At 45.5% G+C, this 16,937-nt stretch overlaps 1 protein-coding gene across 1 annotated transcript in view; it reads left to right on the top strand.

Annotated features, from left to right (window-relative positions):
• The window catches only part of OTOG (otogelin), a 230,428-nt gene that overhangs the window by 66,953 nt on the left and 146,538 nt on the right, over nt 1-16,937 (top strand). The window contains exons 16-17 of the mRNA XM_069967756.1: nt 3,897-4,029; nt 8,677-8,854. Coding sequence (XP_069823857.1) covers nt 3,897-4,029; nt 8,677-8,854 — 311 coding nt within the window. The remainder of the gene's footprint in view (nt 1-3,896; nt 4,030-8,676; nt 8,855-16,937) is intronic.

Here is a 16,937-nt window from a genome sequence, read left to right as displayed (position 1 = left end):
AAGACACGGACCCAACGGAGACACCCCAGAAGACACGGACCCAACGGAGACACCCCAGAAGACACGGACCTAACAGAGACACCCCAGAAGACACGGACCTAACAGAGACACCCCAGTAGAAGATTTTCCAGTGAACAGGCAGCTGAAGCTGAGGCAGCACTTGGTTGGGAAAGACAAGGACATCCTGATCTCAGAAGTGGGGAGCTGAGCTTAGGCCACCAGCCCCTGTAATGTAGGAGAGGAGCCTGGGAGGCTACCATTAACCCCCTCCCCCCCAATGTGTATGTAGGGCCCCTCCTGTGAGCACTGATAACCTGGACTGTGGTCTGTATTCTGCTTTGTGGTCGGGATGGTGGACTGTGTGATACCTTGTGGATTGTGGAATGACCTTTATCCTACACTGTGGATTGTATCTTCTCATCATCTGATCTCCAATAAACCCCTGAGATGGTTCTCCATATCTTCTCCTCTATTGATGGTGTGCCCTGATTTCCCTGTAAGAAGGAACCCTGTGACAGTCACCATTTCTGGTTTCTGTGGGTGACCCACCAGTCTGTGCTTGGTATGCTGGTCATACTGGTTTATGTTAGACCTGAGAGTATCTTAGTACTGGGGGCCAGAGGTTAGGCTGGAGTGTGTCCATCACCATTGTATCAGCCACAGGTTACCCGGCACATTCTATGAGGGCCACAGCTCACGGAGCTGTGCAGAGGCCATAAAGCAGGATGCTGTGCTGTTCTCTAGCTATGGCAGACTGGTGCAGACTGTTCCATTCCCTGGGCTTCCTCCTTATTCAATGGGCTCGGTGGCGGTGACATTGAGGAGAGGTTGTAGAACATGAGAGACACAACAGGCGGTGTCTGCGTCCCACGTGGGGCCGGCTCGCGGTAAGTGATCTGCAGCCCAGGAGTCATGTGACCTCTCCCAGGTGGCGTGTAATCACTGTGTAGCCTATAGATGACTCCTCATTTATCGTGTCGATGGAGAGATAGGGCGGTGGCCCACATTCTGTGCCAACACCAGTGACGGGATGATAGAAGAGCTGGGGGAGGGGGCGCCCTGGACGGGATGATAGAAGAGCTGGGGGAGGGGGCGCCCTGGACGGGATGATAGAAGAGCTGGGGGAGGGGGCGTCCTGGACGGGATGATAGAAGAGCTGGGGGAGGGGGCGCCCTGGACGGGATGATAGAAGAGCTGGGGGAGGAGGCGCCCTGGACGGGATGATAGAAGAGTTGGGGGAGGAGGCGCCCTGGACGGGATGATAGAAGAGTTGGGGGAGGAGGCGCCCTGGACGGGATGATAGAAGAGTTGGGGGAGGGGGCGCCCTGGCCGGGATGATAGAAGAGCTGGGGGAGGGGGCGCCCTGGACGGGATGATAGAAGAGCTGGGGGAGGGGGCGCCCTGGACGGGATGATAGAAGAGCTGGGGGAGGGGGCGCCCTGGACGGGATGATAGAAGAGCTGGGGGAGGAGGCGCCCTGGACGGGATGATAGAAGAGCTGGGGGAGGGGGCGCCCTGGACGGGATGATAGAAGAGCTGGGGGAGGGGGCGCCCTGGCCGGGATGATAGAAGAGCTGGGGGAGGGGGCGCCCTGGACGGGATGATAGAAGAGCTGGCGGAGGGGGCGCCCTGGACGGGATGATAGAAGAGCTGGGGGAGGAGGCGCCCCGAATGATAGAAGAGCTGGGGGAGGAGGCGCCCTGGACGGGATGATAGAAGAGCTGGGGGAGGGGGCGCCCTGGATGGGAGGACAAAGCTCCCAGTCATGGTGTCCGCGGAGGCGCTGACACATCCCGTCATCGGGTAGAAGTGGCCCCAGAATTATGGGAAATGTTGATCTTTGTGGCCGGACAATCAGCGCCGTCTCCGGTTTCCGCCGCCGCCAAGATGAGAAAAGATCAGAAAAAAATTGTTAAGTGTTTAAAGCCGATGATGTGAGGGGAGGCCGTGAGGGGAGGCCGTGAGGGGAGGCCGTGAGGGGAGGCCGTGAGGGGAGGCCGTGAGGGGAGGCCGTGAGGGGAGGCCGTGAGGGGAGCGATTCATGGAGGAGGAAAGTCCTAGTCAGCTAGGGTTACCCATCTGCACGCCGAGGACTGATGAATGTCCATCCTCCCCCATAGTGTACAGTATATAGGGGCCCGTGCCCATCCTCCCCCATAGTGTACAGTATATAGGGGCCCGTGCCCATCCTCCCCCATAGTGTACAGTATATAGGGGCCCGTGCCCATCCTCCCCCATAGTGTACAGTATATGGGGGCCCGTGCCCATCCTCCCCCATAGTGTACAGTATATAGGGGCCCGTGCCCGTCCTCCCCCATAGTGTACAGTATATGGGGGCCCGTGCCCATCCTCCCCCATAGTGTACAGTATATAGGGGCCCGTGTCCATCCTCCCCCATAGTGTACAGTATATGGGGGCCCGTGCCCATCCTCCCCCATAGTGTACAGTATATAGGGGCCCGTGCCCGTCCTCCCCCATAGTGTACAGTATATGGGGGCCCGTGCCCATCCTCACCCATAGTGTACAGTATATAGGGGCCCGTGCCCATCCTCCCCCATAGTGTACAGTATATGGGGGCCCGTGCCCATCCTCCCCCATAGTGTACAGTATATAGGGGCCCGTGCCCATCCTCCCCCATAGTGTACAGTATATGGGGGCCCGTGCCCATCCTCCCCCATAGTGTACAGTATATAGGGGCCCGTGCCCATCCTCCCCCATAGTGTACAGTATATAGGGGCCCGTGCCCATCCTCCCCCATAGTGTACAGTATATGGAGGCCCGTGCCCATCCTCCCCCATAGTGTACTGTATATAGGGCCCGTGTCCATCCTCCCCCGTAGTGTACAGTATATAGGGGCCCGTGCCCATCCTCCCCCGTAGTGTACAGTATATGGGGGCCCGTGCCCATCCTCCCCCATAGTGTACAGTATATAGGGGCCCGTGCCCATCCTCCCCCATAGTGTACAGTATATGGGAGCCCGTGCCCATCCTCCCCCATAGTGTACAGTATATAGGGGCCTGTGCCCATCCTCCCCCATAGTGTACAGTATATAGGGGCCCGTGCCCATCCTCCCCCATAGTGTACAGTATATAGGGGCCTGTGCCCATCCTCCCCCATAGTGTACAGTATATGGGAGCCCGTGCCCATCCTCCCCCATAGTGTACAGTATATGGGGGCCCGTGCCCATCCTCCCCCATAGTGTACAGTATATAGGGGCCTGTGCCCATCCTCCCCCATAGTGTACAGTATATAGGGGCCCGTGCCCATCCTCCCCCATAGTGTACAGTATATAGGTGCCGGTGCCCATCCTCCCCAATAGTGCACAGTATATAGGGACCTGTGTCCATCCTCCCCAATAGTGTGCAGTATATGGGGGCCCGTGCCCATCCTCCCCCATAGTGTACAGTATATAGGGGCCCGTGCCCATCCTCCCCATTAGTGCACAGTATATAGGGACCTGTGTCCATCCTCCCCAATAGTGTACAGTATATGGGGGCCCGTGCCCATCCTCCCCAATAGTGTACAGTATATAGGGGCCCGTGCCCATCCTCCCCAATAGTGCACAGTATATAGGGACCTGTGTCCATCCTCCCCAATAGTGTACAGTATATGGGGGCCCGTGCCCATCCTCCCCCATAACATACATCCATATCTGTAAGGTTTGGGGTGAGTATTACCATCTGTATCTCCGTGTTTGGAGGAATGGCGGAGGTGTTGGGGGTGATGTCACTGGTCGCACAGGTGGGAGCGTCACTTATGTAAGGGTCAGGCTCTTGTGCTGTTCTCCATGTTGGTCTCCAGATTTGCCTACACCCTCCATAGCATCTCCTTCTAACCTGCGCCACCAGCATGGTCACATGACCAGAACTCAGCGGCTTCTTTTTTTGGTTCTGCAGAATTTGGACGGTTTCTGTATCCAGTCTGTGAACCTCGTCATTCACCAGGATCAGAGAAAGCAGGTGATACTCACCCAGTCAGGTGACGTCTATATGTACGACCAATACAGAATCAGCATGCCGTACACGGACGGTGAGTGTATGCCGATGTAATACATGTGTATGTGGGGGTATAGTGTGTGTTTGTGTGTAGGTGTATAGTGTATGCCGGTGTAATACATGTGTATGTGGGGGTATAGTGTGTGTGTGTGTGTAGGTGTATAGTGTATGCTGGGGTAATACATGTGTATGTGGGGGTATAGTGTGTGTGTGTGTGTGTAGGTGTATAGTGTATGCCGGTGTAATACATGTGTATGTGGGGGGTATAGTGTGTGTGTGTAGGTGTATAGTGTATGCCGGTGTAATACATGTGTATGTGGGGGGTATAGTGTGTGTGTAGGTAAATAGTGTATGCCGGTGTAATACATGTATAGTGTATGCCGGTGTAATACATGTGTATGTGGGGGTATAGTGTGTGTGTGTGTGTGTGTGTGTAGGTGTATAGTGTATGCCGGTGTAATACATGTGTATGTGGGGGGTATAGTGTGTGTGTAGGTGTATAGTGTAATACATGTGTATGTGGGTGTATAGTGTAATACATGTGTATGTGGGGGTATAGTGTGTGTGTGTGTGTGTAGGTGTATAGTGTATGCCGGTGTAATACATGTATAGTGTATGCCGGTGTAATACATGTGTATGTGGGGGGTATAGTGTGTGTGTGTGTGTAGGTGTATAGTGTATGCCGGTGTAATACATGTGTATGTGGGGGGTATAGTGTGTGTGTGTAGGTGTATAGTGTAATACATGTGTATGTGGGGGTATAGTGTGTGTGTGTGTGTGTAGGTGTATAGTGTATGCCGGTGTAATACATGTGTATGTGGGGGTATAGTGTGTGTGTAGGTGTATAGTGTATGCCGGTGTAATACATGTGTATGTGGGGGGTATAGTGTGTGTGTGTAGGTGTATAGTGTAATACCTGTGTATGTGGGGGTATAGAGTGTGTTTGTGTAGGTGTATAGTGTATGCCGGTGTAATACATGTGTATGTGGGGGTATAGTGTGTGTGTGTGTGTGTAGGTGTATAGTGTATGCCGGTGTAATACATGTGTATGTGGGGGGTATAGTGTGTGTGTGTAGGTGTATAGTGTAATACATGTGTATGTGGGGGTATAGTGTGTGTGTGTGTAGGTGTATAGTGTAATACATGTGTATGTGGGGGGTATAGTGTGTGTAGGTGTATAGTGTATGCCGATGTAATACATGTGTATGTGGGGGGTATAGTGTGTGTGTAGGTGTATAGTGTAATACCTGTGTATGTGGGGGTATAGAGTGTGTTTGTGTAGGTGTATAGTGTATGCCGGTGTAATACATGTATAGTGTATGCCGGTGTAATACATGTGTATGTGGGGGGTATAGTGTGTGTGTAGGTGTATAGTGTAATACCTGTGTATGTGGGGGTATAGAGTGTGTTTGTGTAGGTGTATAGTGTATGCCGGTGTAATACATGTATAGTGTATGCCGATGTAATACATGTGTATGTGGGGGGTATAGTGTGTGTGTAGGTGTATAGTGTAATACCTGTGTATGTGGGGGTATAGAGTGTGTTTGTGTAGGTGTATAGTGTATGCCGGTGTAATACATGTATAGTGTATGCCGGTGTAATACATGTGTATGTGGGGGTATAGTGTGTGTGTGTGTAGGTGTATAGTGTATGCCGGTGTAATACATGTGTATGTGGGGGTATAGTGTGTGTGTGTAGGTGTATAGTGTATGCCGGTGTAATACATGTATAGTGTATGCCGGTGTAATACATGTGTATGTGGGGGTATAGTGTGTGTGTGTAGGTGTATAGTGTATGCCGGTGTAATACATGTGTATGTGGGGGTATAGTGTGTGTGTGTGTAGGTGTATAGTGTATGCCGGTGTAATACATCTGTATGTGGGGGGTATAGTGTGTGTGTAGGTGTATAGTGTAATACATGTGTATGTGGGGGTATAGTGTGTGTGTAGGTGTATAGTGTAATACATGTGTATGTGGGGGTATAGTGTGTGTGTAGGTGTATAGTGTAATACATCTGTATGTGGGGGGTATAGTGTGTGTGTAGGTGTATAGTGTAATACATGTGTATGTGGGGGTATAGTGTGTGTGTGTGTAGGTGTATAGTGTATGCCGGTGTAATACATGTGTATTTGGGGGTATAGTGTGTGTAGGTGTATAGTGTAATACATGTGTATGTGGGGATATAGTGTGTGTGTGTGTGTGTGTAGGTGTATAGTGTATGCCGGTTTAATACATGTGTATGTGGGGGTATAGTGTGTGTGTAGGTGTATAGTGTATGCCGGTGTAATACATGTGTATGTGGGGGGTATAGTGTGTGTGTGTAGGTGTATAGTGTATGCCGGTGTAATACATGTGTATTTGGGGGTATAGTGTGTGTAGGTGTATAGTGTAATACATGTGTATGTGGGGATATAGTGTGTGTGTGTGTGTAGGTGTATAGTGTATGCCGGTTTAATACATGTGTATGTGGGGGTATAGTGTGTGTGTAGGTGTATAGTGTATGCCGGTGTAATACATGTATCGTGTATGCCGGTGTAATACATGTGTATGTGGGGGGTATAGTGTGTGTAGGTGTATAGTGTAATACATGTGTATGTGGGGGTATAGTGTGTGTGTGTAGGTGTATAGTGTATGCCGGTGTAATACATGTGTATGTGGGGGTATAGTGTGTGTGTGTGTAGGTGTATAGTGTATGCCGGTGTAATACATGTGTATGTGGGGGGTATAGTGTGTGTGTGTAGGTGTATAGTGTAATACATGTGTATGTGGGGGTATAGTGTGTGTGTGTAGGTGTATAGTGTATGCCGGTGTAATACATGTGTATGTTGGGGTATAGTGTGTGTGTGTAGGTGTATAGTGTATGCCGGTGTAATACATGTGTATGTGGGGGGTATAGTGTGTGTGTAGGTGTATAGTGTAATACCTGTGTATGTGGGGGTGTAGTGTGTGTGTAGGTGTATAGTGTATGCCGGTGTAATACATGTATATTTTATGCCGGTGTAATACATGTGTATGTGGGGGTATAGTGTGTGTGTGTGTAGGTGTATAGTGTATGCCGGTGTAATACATGTGTATGTGGGGGTATAGTGTGTGTGTGTGTAGGTGTATAGTGTATGCCGGTGTAATACATGTGTATGTGGGGGTATAGTGTGTGTGTGTGTGTAGGTGTATAGTGTATGCCGGTGTAATACATGTGTATGTGGGGGGTATAGTGTGTGTGTAGGTGTATAGTGTAATACCTGTGTATGTGGGGGTATAGTGTGTGTGTGTAGGTGTATAGTGTAAGCCGGTGTAATACATGTGTATGTGGGGGTATAGTGTGTGTAGGTGTATAGTGTATGCCGTTGTAATACATGTGTATGTGGGGGGTATAGTGTGTGTGTAGGTGTATAGTGTAATACATGTGTATGTGGGGGTATAGTGTGTGTGTAGGTGTATAGTGTAATACATGTGTATGTGGGGGTATAGTGTGTGTGTGTGTGTAGGTGTATAGTGTATGCCGGTGTAATACATGTGTATGTGGGGGTATAGTGTGTGTGTAGGTGTATAGTGTAATACATGTGTATGTGGGGGTATAGTGTGTGTGTAGGTGTATAGTGTAATACATGTGTATGTGGGGGTATAGTGTGTGTGTAGGTGTATAGTGTATGCCGGTGTAATACATGTATAGTGTATGCTGGTGTAATACATGTGTATGTGGGGGTATAGTGTGTGTATGTGTGTGTAGGTGTATAGTGTATGCCGGTGTAATACATGTGTATGTGGGGGGTATAGTGTGTGTAGGTGTATAGTGTAATACATGTGTATGTGGGGGTATAGTGTGTGTGTGTAGGTGTATAGTGTAATACATGTGTATGTGGGGGTATAGTGTGTGTGTAGGTGTATAGTGTAATACATGTGTATGTGGGGGTATAGTGTGTGTGTGTAGGTGTATAGTGTAATACATGTGTATGTGGGGGTATAGTGTGTGTGTAGGTGTATAGTGTAATACATGTGTATGTGGGGGTATAGTGTGTGTATGTGTGTGTAGGTGTATAGTGTATGCCGGTGTAATCGTGTATGCCGGTGTAATACATGTGTATGTGGGGGGTATAGTGTGTGTAGGTGTATAGTGTAATACATGTGTATGTGGGGGTATAGTGTGTGTGTGTAGGTGTATATGTGTATGCAGGTGTAATACATGTGTATGTGGGCGGTATAGTGTGTGTGTAGGTGTATAGTGTATGCCGGAGTAATACCTGTGTATGTGGGTGTTATAGTTTGTGTATGTGGGGGTATAGTGTATGTAGGTTTATAGTGTATGTAGGTGTATAGTGTGTACATATGTATGTATGTATGTATATATATATATATATATATATAATCATCTACTATATCAGTCGTACCCCCTATCCATAGAAACATAGAAGAAGACTGTTGGCAGATACCCCCACCCACCTCTAGTCTGCCCTGTTAGCATTTCCCTTATCTCAGGATAGATATAGATGTATATACCAGGCAGGTTACATTCTGTCATTGTGGATTTACCGACCACCTCTGCTGAGGTTTCCTCCAAGCATCCACCACTCTTTCAGTAGAGTGATATTTTTCCTCCGGTCTCTCCTGATCTTTCCCCCAGTACGCTCTCCCTGTGTTCCCTTATTGTATGATGGATAATGATTTCCCGCTGCTCTTCTTACAGATGTGTTTGAGATCAGACACTTGTCCTCAGTGTTTGTACAGGTGAGGACCTCGCTGGGGCTGCGGCTCCTGTATGACCGGCAGGGGCTGCGTCTTTACCTACAAGTGGACGGACGCTGGAAAGATGACACAACCGGCCTCTGTGGGACCTTCAATGACAACACACAAGATGACTTCCTGTAGGTGTAGAGATGTGTGACAGTGGCCGTAATGTGTGTGTGATTGTACTGTGTATATGAGTGTAGTGTGTGTGATTGTACTGTTTATATGGGTGTAGTGTGTGATTGTACTGTGTATATGGGTGTAGTGTGTGTGTGATTGTACTGTGTATATGGGTGTAGTGTGTGATTGTACTGTTTATATGGGTGTAGTGTGTGTGATGGTACTGTGTATGTGGGTGTAGTGTGTGTGATGGTACTGTGTATATGGGTGTAGTGTGTGATTGTACTGTGTATATGGGTGTAGTGTGTGATGGTACTGTGTATATGGGTGTAGTGTGTGTGATTGTACTGTGTATATGGATGTAGTTTGTGATTGTACTGAGTGTGTGTGGATGTAGTGTGTGATTGTACTGTGTTTATAGGTGTAGTATGTGTAATTGTACTGTGTATATGGGTGTAGTGTGTATGATTGTATTGTGTATATAGGCCTAGTGTATGTGATTGTACTGTGTATATGGGTGTAGTGTGTGTGTGTGATTGTACTGTGTATATGGGTGTAGTATGTGGGATTATACTGTGTATATGAGTGTAGTGTATGTGGGTGTAGTGTGTATGTTTGTACTGTGTATATAGGTGTAGTGTGTGATTACACTGTGTATATGGGTGTAGTGTGTGTGTGTGTGTGTGATTGTACTGTGTATATGGGTGTAGTGTATGTGTGTGTGATTGTACTGTGTATAGGGGTGTAGTGTGTGTGATTGTACTGTGTATATAGGTGTAGTGTGTGATTACACTGTGTATATGGGTGTAGTGTGTGTGTGTGTGTGTGTGTGTGTGATTGTACTGTGTATATGGGTGTGTGTGTGTGTGTGTGTGTGTGTGTGATTGTACTGTGTATATGGGTGCAGTGAGTGTGTGTGTGATTGTACTATGTATGTGGGTGTAGTGTGTGTGTGTGATTGTAATGTGTATATGGGTGTAGTGTGTGTGATTGTACTGTGTATATGGGTGCAGTGTGTGTGTGTGTGTGTGATTGTACTGTGTATATGGGTGCAGTGAGTGTGTGTGTGTGATTGTACTGTGTATATGGGTGTAGTGTATGATTGTACTGTGTATATGGGTGTAGTGTGTGTGATTGTACTGTGTATAGGGGTGCAGTGAGTGTGTGTGTGTGATTGTACTATGTATATGGGTGTAGTGTGTGTGTGTGTGATTGTACTGTGTATATGGGTGTAGTGTGTGTGATTGTACTGTGTATATGGGTGTAGTGTGTGTGATTGTACTGTGTATATGGGTGTAGTGTGAGTGATTGTACTGTGTATATGGGTGTAGTGTGTGTGTGATTGTACTGTGTATATGGGTGTAGTGTGTGTGTGATTGTACTGTGTATATGGGTGTAGTGTGTGATTAAACTGTGTATAGGGGTGCAGTGAGTGTGATGTTGCTGTGTATATGGGTGTAGTGTGTGTGATTGTACTGTGTATATGGGTGTAGTATGCGTGATTGTACTGTGTATATGGGTGTAGTGTGTGTGATTGTACTGTGTATATGGGTGTAGTGTGTGTGTGTGTGATTGTACTGTGTATATGGGTGTAGTGTGTGATTGTACTGTGTATATGGGTGTAGTGTGTGTGATTGTACTGTGTATGTGGGTGTAGTGTGTGTGATTGTACTGTGTATATGGGTTTAGTGTGTGTGATTGTACTGTGTATATGGGTGTAGTGTGTGTGATTGTACTGTGTATATGGGTGTAGTGTGTATGATTGTACTGTGTATATGGGTGTAGTGTGTGTGATTGTACTGTGTATATGGGTGTAGTGTGTATGATTGTACTGTGTATATGGGTGTAGTGTGTGTGATGTTACTGTGTATATGGGTGTAGTGTGTGTGATTGTACTGTGTATATGGGTGTAGTGTGTGTGTGATTGTACTGTGTATATGGGTGTAGTGTGTGTGATTGTACTGTGTATATGGGTGTAGTGTGTGTGTGATTGTACTGTGTATATGGGTGTAGTGTGTGTGTGATTGTACTGTGTATATGGGTGTAGTGTGTGTGATGTTACTGTGTATATGGGTGTAGTGTGTGTGATTGTACTGTGTATATGGGTGTAGTGTGTGTGTGATTGTACTGTGTATATGGGTGTAGTGTGTGTGATTGTACTGTGTATATGGGTGTAGTGTGTGTGTGATTGTACTGTTTATATGGGTGTAGTGTGTGATTGTACTGTGTATATGGGTGTAGTGTGTGTGATTGTACTGTGTATAGGGGTGTAGTGTGTGTGATGTTACTGTGTATATGGGTGTAGTGTGTGTGATTGTACTGTGTATATGGGTGTAGTGTGTGTGTGATTGTACTGTGTATATGGGTGTAGTGTGTGTGATTGTACTGTGTATATGGGTGTAGTGTGTGTGATTGTACTGTGTATATGGGTGTAGTGTGTGATTGTACTGTGTATATAGGTGTAGTGTGATTGTACTGTTTATATGGGTGTAGTGTGTGATTGTACTGTGTATATGGGTGTGGTCTGTGTGTGTGATTGTACTGTGTATAGGGGTGTAGTGTATATTGGTGTAGTGTGTGTGATTGTACTGTGTATATGGGTGTAGTGTGTGTGATTGTACTGTGTATAGGGGTGCAGTGAGTGTGATGTTACTGTGTATATGGGTGTAGTGTGTGTGATTGTACTGTGTATATGGGTGTAGTGTGTGTGATTGTACTGTGTATATGGGTGTAGTGTGTGTGATTGTACTGTGTATATGGGTGTAGTGTGTGATTGTACTGTGTATATGGGTGTAGTGTGTGTGATTATACTGTGTATATGGGTGTAGTGTGTGTGATTGTACTGTGTATATGGGTGTAGTGTGTGTGATTGTACTGTGTATATGGGTGTAGTGTGTGTGATTGTACTGTGTATATGGGTGTAGTGCGTGATTGTACTGTGTATATAGGTGTAGTGTGTGTGTGATTGTACTGTGTATATGGGTGTAGTGTGTGTGTGATTGTACTGTGTATATGGGTGTAGTGTGTGTGTGTGATTGTACTGTTTTTATGGGTGTAGTGTGTGATTGTACTGTGTATATAGGTGTAGTGTGATTGTACTGTTTATATGGGTGTAGTGTGTGATTGTACTTTGTATATGGGTGTGGTCTGTGTGTGTGATTGTACTGTGTATAGGGGTGTAGTGTATATTGGTGTAGTGTGTGTGTGATTGTACTGTGTATATAGGTGTAGTGTGTATGATTGTACTGTGTATATGGGTGTAGTGTGTGTGATTGTACTGTGTATATGGGTGTAGTGTGTGTGATTGTACTGTGTATATGGGTGTAGTGTGTGTGATTGTACTGTGTATATGGGTGTAGTGTGTGTGATGTTACTGTGTATATGGGTGTAGTGTGTGTGATTGTACTGTGTATATGGGTGTAGTGTGTGTGTGATTGTACTGTGTATATGGGTGTAGTGTGTGTGATTGTACTGTGTATATGGGTGTAGTGTGTGTGATTGTACTGTGTATATGGGTGTGGTCTGTGTGTGTTATTGTACTGTGTATAGGGGTGTTGTGTATATTGGTGTAGTGTGTGTGATTATACTGTGTATATAGGTGTAGTGTGTGTGATGTTGCTGTGTATATGGATGTAGTGTGTTTGTGTTTGTACTGTGTCTATAGGTGTAGTATGTGTGATTGTACTGTGTATATGGGTGCAGTGTGTGTGTGATTGTACTGTGTATATGGGTGTAGTGTATGTGGGTGTAGTGTGTATGATTGTACTGTTATATATGTGTAGTGTGTATGATTGTACTGTGTATATAGGTGTAGTATATGGGATTATACTGTGTATATGGGTGTAGTGTATGTGGGTGTAGTGTGTGATTGTACTGTGTATATGGGTGTAGTGTGTGTGTGATTGTACTGTGTATATGGGTGTAGTGTGTGTGTGATTGTACTGTGTATATGGGTGTAGTGTGTGTGTGATTGTACTGTGTATATGGGTGTAGTGTGTGTGTGATTGTACTGTGTATATGGGTGTAGTGTGTGTGTGATGGTACTGTGTATATGGGTGTAGTGTGTGTGATTGTACTGTGTATATGGGTGTAGTGTGTGATTGTACTGTGTATATGGGTGTAGTGTGTGTGTGATTATACTGTGTATATGGGTGTAGTGTATGTGGGTGTAGTGTGTGATTGTACTGTGTATATGGGTGTAGTGTGTGTGTGATTGTACTGTGTATATAGGTGTAGTGTGTGTAATTTGTACTGTGTATATAGGTGTAGTGTGTGTGTGATTGTACTGTGTATATGGGGGTAATGTGTGTGATGTTACTGTGTATATGGGTGTAATGTGTGTGATCAGGGCCGGCTCCAGGTTTTGGTGGGCCCTTGGGCGACAGAGCCTCAGCGGGCCCCTTTGTATAGTAAATCATGTGGCATCACTTTTAGAGGGTCTCTATCTCTGCATTCTGTGTAGGTATACAACTGTGTATTATATACTTTTTATCCCCCTGTATGAGTGTGTATACACTGTATGAGTGTGTATATATATCTCCATTCTGTGTAGGTATACAGCAGTGTATTATATACACACTCATACAGGAGGAGGATAATAAGTATATAATACACTGCTGTATACCTACACAGAATGGAGATATACAGTATATATATATATATATATATATATATATATATATATATATATATATATATATATATACACACACTCACACTCACACAGGAGGATAATAAGTATATAATACACTGCTGTATACCTACACAGAATGGAGAGATATATACACACTCATACAGGAGGGGGATAATAAGTATATAATACACTGCTGTATACCTACACAGAATGGGGAGATATATACACACTCATACAGGAGGGGGATAATAAGTATATGTCTCTCCATTCTGTGTAGGTATACAGCAGTGTATTATATACCTATTACCCCCCCTGTATGAGTGTGTGTGTGTGTATATGTATATATATATATATATATATATATATATATATATATATATATATATCCATTCTGTGTAGGTGATCAGCAGTGTATTATATACTTATTATCCCCCCCTGTATGAGTGTGTATATATATATATATATATATATATATATATATATATATATATATACTTGTAATACACTGCTGATCACCTACACTAAATGGAGAGAAAAAAATAGCAATACAACAGTGGATTTATTGCATATTGTCACTCCCCCATGGAAAGTAAAGGGGAAAATCTGCAATAAATCCACTGCAGCAGATATGCCACAGGTGACCCTACCTTCCTACTCCCAGCACACACAGACAGATACTCATACACAACACCTGCATAGACTTACACACACAACACTAGCATACAGACTTACACACACAACACCTGCATACAGACTTGCACACATATGCATGTATACTCAGTCACACATACACTCACCTCTGTATCTGTCAGTCCTGTTACATCTTCTCCCTCTGCCGGGGCGGCTGTGGAGGTCAGGAGACCCAGGAATACAGGAGGGGGCAGGGAAGCACAGCACAGGCAGCACTGTAGTGAGGCTTCTGGGCCCTGACCTGCTGTTTGGCCTCTACAGGCTGCCGTGCAGTGAGCCCCGCCCCCCTCTCCTCTGGCCCGACGCTGAGAGACTGAGGCCTGGAGGAGCCACAATATGCTTTCAGTGGCTCACCAGCGCCCCCCTCATCCCTGCGCCCGGCTCATCCCCCCTCCCCCCACAGCCTCAGGTAATAAAGTGTGCGCTCACCACCTGCACACAGTGCAATGTGTGTCAGTGTGTGAGCGCAGTGAGAGGGGAGGGAGAGGGGAAGAAATGGGTGAGCAAGTGCAGGGGGGCCCCTTGAGGCACTGTGGGCCCCGGCACTTGCCCGAGTATGCCTGGTGCTGACGCCGGCCCTGTGTGTGATTATGCTGTGTATCTGGGGGTAGTGTGTTTGTGTGTGTGATTGTGCTGTGTAAGGGTGTAGTGCGTGTAATTTTTACTGTGTGTATGGGTGTAGTGTGTGTAATTTGTACTGTGTATATGGGTGTAGTGTGTGTGTGATTGTACTGTGTATATGGGTGTAGTGTGTGTGTGTGTGATTGTACTGTGTATATAGGTGTAGTGTGTTTGTGATTGAACTGTGTATATGGGTGTAGTGTATGTCGGTGTAGTGTGTATAATTGTACTGTGTATATGGGTGTAGTGGGTGATTGTACTGTGTTTATGGGTGTAGTATGTGTGATTGTACTGTGTATATGGGTGTAGTGTGTGTGTGATTGTACTTTGTATATGGTGTAGTGTGTGTGTGTGATTGTACTGTGTGTGGGTGTAGTGTGTGTGATTGTATTGTGTATATGGGTGTAGTGTGTGTGTGTGTGATTGTACTGTGTATATGGGTGTAGTGTGTGTGTGTGATTGTACTGTGTATATGGGTGTAGTGTGTGTGTGATTGTACTGTGTATATGGGTGTAGTGTGTGTGTGATTGTACTGTGTATATGGGTGTAGTGTGTGTGTGTGATTGTACTATGTATATGGGTGTAGTGTGTGTGATTGTACTGTGTATATGGGTGTAGTGTGTGTGTGATTGTACTGTGTATATGGGTGTAGTGTGTGTGTGATTGTACTGTGTATATGGGTGTAGTGTGTGTGTGTGTGATTGTACTGTGTATATGGGTGTAGTGTGTGTGTGTGTGTGATTGTACTGTGTATATGGGTGTAGTGTGTGTGTGTGTGTTATTGTACTGTGTATATGGGTGTAGTGTGTGTGTGATTGTACTGTGTATATGGGTGTAGTGTGTGTGTGATTGTACTGTGTATATGGGTGTAGTGTGTGTGTGATTGTACTGTGTATATGGGTGTAGTGTGTGTGTGTGTGATTGTACTATGTATATGGGTGTAGTGTGTGTGATTGTACTGTGTATATGGGTGTAGTGTGTGTGTGATTGTACTGTGTATATGGGTGTAGTGTGTGTGTGATTGTACTGTGTATATGGGTGTAGTGTGTGTGATTGTACTGTGTATATGGGTGTAGTGTGTGTGTGTGTGTGTGTGTGTGTGTGTGATTGTACTGTGTATATGGGTGTAGTGTGTGTGTGTGTGTTATTGTACTGTGTATATGGGTGTAGTGTGTGTGTGATTGTACTGTGTATATGGGTGTAGTGTGTGTGTGTGTGTGTGATTGTACTGTGTATATGGGTGTAGTGTGTGTGTGTGATTGTACTGTGTATATGGTGTAGTGTGTGTTTGTACTGTGTATATGGGTGTAGTGTGTGTGTGATTGTACTGTGTATATGGGTGTAGTGTGTGTGTGATTGTACTGTGTATATGGGTGTAGTGTGTGTGATTGTACTGTGTATATGGGTGTAGTGTGTGTGATTGTACTGTGTATATGGGTGTAGTGTGTGTGATTGTACTGTGTATATGGGTGTAGTGTGTGTGATTGTATTGTGTATATGGGTGTAGTGTGTGTGATTGTACTGTGTATATGGGTGTAGTGTGTGTGAAGGTACTGTGTATATGGGTGTAGTGTGTGTGATTGTACTGTGTATATGGGTGTAGTGTGTGATGGTACTGTGTATATGGGTGTAGTGTGTGTGATTGTATTGTGTATATGGGTGTAGTGTGTGTGATTGTACTGTGTATATGGGTGTAGTGTGTGTGATTGTACTGTGTATATGGGTGTAGTGTGTGTGATTGTACTGTGTATATGGGTGTAGTGTGTGTGATTGTATTGTGTATATGGGTGTAGTGTGTGTGATTGTACTGTGTATATGGGTGTAGTGTGTGTGAAGGTACTGTGTATATGGGTGTAGTGTGTGTGATTGTACTGTGTATATGGGTGTAGTGTGTGATGGTACTGTGTATATGGCTGTAGTGTGTGTGATTGTATTGTGTATATGGGTGTAGTGTGTGTGATTGTACTGTGTATATGGGTGTAGTGTGTGTGATTGTACTGTGTATATAGGTGTAGTGTGTGTGATTGTACTGTGTATATGGAAGACAAACAAATAGATTTTCTCCAGCTCTCTAAAATTTAAACTTTTATTTGATGTTTAAAAGGCCGACGCGTTTCAGGCTTACTGGCCCTTAATCATGGCTCTAGACAACATGA

Source organism: Dendropsophus ebraccatus, chromosome 4 (genome assembly GCF_027789765.1).
Source record: "Dendropsophus ebraccatus isolate aDenEbr1 chromosome 4, aDenEbr1.pat, whole genome shotgun sequence".
NCBI lineage: Eukaryota > Metazoa > Chordata > Amphibia > Anura > Hylidae > Dendropsophus > Dendropsophus ebraccatus.
This window is presented reverse-complemented; position numbering and strand designations above follow the sequence as displayed.